We start from the raw sequence: 6,000 nt of genomic DNA on the forward strand, positions 1-6,000 counted from the left end.
CTTGAGGTGCAAGGTAGTGAATTTACCCTTTATGTGCTTGACATGGTATGCTCATGTGTTGGTTTGTATTTGTTGTTTGAATGATATTGTGACATGATGATTGTTGCTGGAAATGCTGTTTTTAATATGTTCGCATGGCCATGCATTTTTATACCAAGCATAAAGCATGATGGCATGTCACTAGTTAACTTAAGTTTATGAAAAACTACATACCATACACTAGCATCCATCTTGTGCATGTATGTGGTAATGTTTGCTACTGAGATTCTCCCAAATCTCACCCCTCCCTAACCAACCATTTAGGTCAATCAATGATGGGCACTAATGGCATGAGAAGCAAGGAGAAGAAGTGAAGAATTATTGATGCTAATGATTGATACTAATATTCAATGTATAATTCTCCTATGTTATAATTATGTTGTGAATGCCATGTATTTAATTATAAACCTTATGGCATGTATAGGAATGTATGAGCATGAATGGGAAAAAGTAAGCCTATGTTAGGTATGCCAAAGAAATAAAAAGAATTAAAGTAAAGAGATGTTAAGGGATAAAACATAGGTCATGGAGCAGTTAGTTTCGAGCTTCAATTTGACCTATCATATGAATGATTTAAGCTACGAAATTTGGTATACTTATAGTGCACATCCCAAGCTTTAAAATGAGTGGTTAATCATCTCATTTGGATGTGTATACGAAGAGATATGAATTTTCAAAATTAAGGTGGAGAATCTGGAAAAGTCCAGATTTTACCAAACGAATAGTAACCTTAATCCAATAAACTGTACGTTTTCAATGAGGATGAGTTCAGTTAAATATTTTTCCCTTAAAGAGCATTGAAAGAGCTTTCTGCAAAATTTTGGAACACCTCCATACGATATTTCTAGAATTAGTTATGATTTTTCAAAATTGGACCTGTAATCTGAAAACTGGACAGCGAACAGTAATTTTTCGAAAATTAACGTCCAAATTGAAATTTTTAAGTGTAAGACCATCCAACATGGTCTGAAATGGTTCTAAATGAATGCTAAGATACTATATAAGTAAGGTGTGATAGATAACATGAGTACAATAAGTCTGTCCAAGAATCCATTCCATCATGCCCGAACTAAGCATATCGATGTTTGGGATCGATCATGTTCAAAAGAAAGATGTGAAGGTAGAATTCATCCCCACTGAATATCAAATAGCTAACATCTTCACGAAGCTTCTAGATCAACAAAAGTTAAACTTCTTTCGAAGAGAATTGGGAATGGTAAATCCCAATGAGTTGTAAGAAATCTCACATTATCACTCAAATTTCAATATTTAAATTTAGGGTTAAGGTGCAATTTTAACAACAAAGTTTACCCGAAAGAGCACTGGGCACCATAAAGTTTATTTGGGTGCAAAAATATACATGAAGTTGTCAAAAAGGAGCATCTGGCACCATGCCGTTAACATCCGTTAGTTTACCGTTAGAGGGGCCCAGAAAGTCAGTTTTAAGGTGCATTTTTAACAACAAAGTTTGCATCAAGGGGCATTAGGCACCATGAAATTTACTTGGGTGTAAAATATACATGAACTTTGTAAAAGAAAAAAAATAACAAAATTCTTCAACCTCCATAAAAATCCATTAATTTTATTCTTTTTTGTCTCACCAAATGCTATATTTTCTCTCTATAAATTTCCACTTCCAAGCCGATCCATCTTTCTCTCATCATAGTCAACACGCACACTCCTTCTGTCATGTTGTTTTTTGAGCCTCCAAGCTTTTTATATGTATTTAAACAAAACACATCTTTCCCTTCTAGGATATGAGGTTCATTACTTGCACCCGAGTACTACCTCCAGTCCTTAATATAGGATCCAATGAACTAATTTGAGGAGATTAAAATAAATAAATAAATTACTTTAAATATTATATTATTTATTTATTTGACGCAATAGCATATAGTACATGATCTCTCTAAAATATTTATATGCATCATTAAATTATATATTAGTTTACAAGCCAAGAAAATTAATTTGAAGAAAAAACAATAAATATAATATTTTAAAGTAATTTATTTATTTATTTTTAATCTCCTCAAATTAGTCAATTGGATTCTATATTAAGGACTGGAGGTAGTACTCGGGTGCAAGTAATGAACCTCATATCCTAGAAGGGAAAGATGTGTTTTGCTTAAATACATATAAAAGGCTTGGAGGCTCAAAAAACAACATGACAGAGAGAGTGTGCATGTTGACTATGATGAGAGAAAGATGGATCGGCTTGGAAGTGGAAATTTATAGAGAGAAAATATAGCATTTGGTGAGACCAAAAAGAATAAAATTAATGGATGTTTATGGAGGTTGAAGGATTTTGTTATTTTTTTTTCCTTTTACAAAGTTCATGTATATTTTTACACCCAAGTAAATTTCATGGTGCCTAATGCCCCTTGATGCAAACTTTGTTGTTAAAAATGCACCTTAAAACTGACTTTATGCGCCCCTCTAACGGTAAACTGACAGATGTTAACGGCATGGTGCCAGATGCTCCTTTTTGACAACTTCATGTATATTTTTGCACTCAAATAAACTTTATGGTGCCCAGTGCACTTTCGGGTAAACTTTGTTGTTAAAATTGCACCTTAACCCTTAAATTTAATGTTTTGATGATTAAATAACTAACTTATTAAACTAACAGTGCTGGAAGCACACTGACCCTGACCGGTTAACACGACTTTTTGATTATGTTCCCGAACGCGTTAAATCTTGAAATTTGGTATGATGAAAGATGACATCCTGAGCTTCAAATTGATAGATAATAAGTTAAAAATGGACAAGTATACGATTTTTGGTGAATTTCCAAAGTTAAAGGAAAGAGTCTGGGAAAAAGAAATTTTGGCACTGGACAGAACGGTGTTCCACAAAAACTTGACACTTTCTCATAAAGAATTGGACAATGAGATTATTTTTCCTTGAAAGAGGACTTAAAGAGCTTTAAGTAGAATTTTGAACCACCCAAATTGGATTTTTTTAGAATAAGTTATGAATTTTTGAAGTTGGGCCAGAAAAACTGAATTTTTACCCGATGAGCAGTAAAAATCCGAAAATTAGCGTTTTTATGGTAAAAAGTGAGTCCAATACCATCCAATGTGGTCAAAAATGATTTTGAAAGGAACCTAAGTCAATATTATAGTAAGGTGTGACATTTTTGGTATCAGAGCGGAGGTTCTGGCATAAGATAGAACGCTCTGCTTAAGTATCCCTTAGATGTAGAGAACTGACACCTATTTTCAGGAATCAAGATGGGGATTACCATGGACTGGGATACTAAACCTGAGCCATCAGTCAATACTTGGGATCCAATACTAATTGATCTCACCAAGGACGAGGACCTAGAGGAATGGGTAATGGGAGATGCCAGCCCTAGCCATTCCTCAGTGTGCTCCAATGACTGTGTTGAGCACTACCCAGAGCTGCTAGGGATCACGGCAAAACAGTTGCAGTACCTCCCCAGACCTGGAGACTTGGTCAACCCTGTAACTGGCTTATACCAAGAGCCACTAGATTTAGATCTTTATGTTCAGTCTCTTAAGCAGTCTGTTCCTCCTGCTATGTACCAATGTAATATCCCTGGACCTAGTACTGTATCAGTTGTACCCCCAGCCCCGGTAATACCTATAGTACCTACTGTACCATTTGTACTTGCACCAGTTCAGCCTAGTCATGAGATTCGTAGTGTGGGTCAGCTGAGTGACCGGCTGAGGTTCATGGGGCGTCACATCAGGAGGGATGTTGATGCAGACCTGAGAGTACACCTGGATTACCTCTAAGGTGTGAGAGAGCTGTATCAGGCACATGGACCAGGCAACCCTTACCTGGATCCTTATGACTGGCTGAGTGAGATGGTAGAGATCCTACCCAATACCCCTTTCTGGACCCATGAGATCACCCGCCTAAACTACCTGCTGGGAGATGATGTTGAGGATTGGATCCAAAGCCTCGAGGGCTTTGTTATAGTTCATTTTCTGTAGATGATTAGGATGTTCCTATCACTGACGTAGGATGTATTTTGGTACAACTAACCCTAGTAGGTTAGGTTGTTTAGTGCTTGGTTGCTGTATGTTGATTGTATTCTGGCTGGTTGATGTTTAGGTGCTAATTGTTGTATGCCTGTTTCGATAATGAAATTCAAGCATGATATTTATTTTCTTGTTCCTTGTTATGTTATTTGGTTAGTTAAGCAATGGTTAGAACTCGACGAAACCTTTCACCGGAGAGACCCCTATTGCAAGATGCAAGGGTCCCTCCTGATCCATTATAATTGATTCTGGAACGCCTCGAGCAACAACAGAAGACCATCGAGGACATGAGAGCAGCTCAAGCTCGTCAAGAACAAGAAAGGGATGCAACGATAGCTGTAGCAGTAGCAGCAGCATTAGCAAACCTCGAGAGGAGGCAACCAGAGGAAGAGGTCTCTGCAGCACCAGCATCGGAACAATTGCCAAGACCTGTAATGCCAGCAGCAGAACCCGACAGCATTCAACAGTGGATGACCCGATTCTGTAAGCACAACCCGCCGTCATTTGATGGAACATTCGATGTTGAAGCAGCAGAAGAGTGGATTAATCGCCTAGAGAAGATCTTCAAGGTGATGGACTGCTCATTAGAGCGAAAAACCCAGATGACGATATATAAGCTAGAAAAAGATGCGGATCGCTGGTGGAAGAATACTGAGATTCTTCTCAATGCTCGAAACACGACGGTGACTTGGGAAGTGTTTCTGGAGCAGTTATATGAGAAGTACTTTCCAAGATCTGTCTGTGACGAAAGAGAAGCAGAGTTTCTGACTTTGAAGCAAAAGGATGACGAACCTTTCGATGAGTACTTGGCTAAGTTCATCCGTCTCTCTCATTATTCAAGCTATCTCCGATATAGAGATGATGAGAGGTGGACAACAGAGAAGATGGTTTGAGGACTGAGGCCATCATTGAGGGAGATGATTGCTCCCAGACAATTTGAGCAATTCAATAAAGTAGTGGAAGCTTGCCGAATCACGGAAAGCAGCTTCAACCATCATTTGATGGTCAAGACAACTCCCCGAGCAGAGAAGGGAGGTCAAGGAGGTCAAGGTGGCACCTCGTCTAATGTAAATAAGAAGAGGAAGCAACCTTGGAACAACCACAAGAACAAGAAGGGCGGTAAAGCACCGAAGGGCAAGGAGTGTGCAAAGTGTGGCAAGAATCACGGTGACAGGCCGTGCATAGCTGGACAGAATGTTTGCTACACCTGTGGCAAACCTAGACATTTCTCAAGAGAGTGCCCACAGAACACTGAGCAGGCAAGACCACGCACCTAGGGCCGAGTGTTTGCCATCACAAGAGAAGAAGCCTGAAAGTCTCCGGAGATGATCCAAGGTATGATCATGATTAACAATTCTTCAGTAATTGCAATGTTTGATTCGGGTACTAGTCATTCTTTTATTTCATATGCCTGTGCGGAAAGACTTGGCTTAAGTATAAATACATTGCCATATGATATACATGTGTCTACCCCAACACAGAGTAGGGTAATTACATCTGATGTATGCCTGAACTGTATAGTTTATTATGAGCACTGTTGCACTGCTATAGATTTGATATGCATGCCTTTCCATGAGATGGATGTGGTGATTGGACTCAATTGGTTGCCATCCCACAATATCCTAATGGATTGTAAGAACAAAATCCTAATCTTACCCACGAGGGATTTAGAGTTGAATCCAGAAGTTAGATTAAACTTCATTACGAAGGCCCAAGCGGGCAAATGCTTACGAAAAGGCGGTCAAGGATTCCTCGTTTTCTTCTCGGTGCAAGTAGAAGTTGAGGAAGGGATAAGAGGAATCCCAGTGGTTAGGGAATTTCTGGAAGTGTTTCTGATAGAGATCACAGGATTACCCCCAGACAGAGAGGTAGAATTCACAATTGACATAGTACCTGGAGCAGGACCAATTTCTAAGGCCCCTTATAAAATGGCTCCTAATGAAATGACAGA

At 38.8% G+C, this 6,000-nt stretch overlaps 1 protein-coding gene across 1 annotated transcript; it reads left to right on the plus strand.

The window, feature by feature from the left end:
* Positions 1-4,336: 4,336 nt before the first annotated feature.
* Positions 4,337-5,326, plus strand: LOC114749656 (uncharacterized). The gene is made up of 2 exons (XM_028938228.1): positions 4,337-4,871; positions 5,007-5,326. The coding sequence occupies exons 1-2, from the start codon at positions 4,337-4,339 to the stop codon at positions 5,324-5,326; spliced, it is 855 nt and encodes a 284-aa protein (XP_028794061.1).
* Positions 5,327-6,000: the final 674 nt, after the last annotated feature.

Source organism: Neltuma alba, unplaced genomic scaffold, assembly GCF_004799145.2.
Source record: "Neltuma alba isolate B1F8T4 unplaced genomic scaffold, ASM479914v2 tig00000131_pilon, whole genome shotgun sequence".
Taxonomy (NCBI): Eukaryota; Viridiplantae; Streptophyta; class Magnoliopsida; order Fabales; family Fabaceae; genus Neltuma; species Neltuma alba.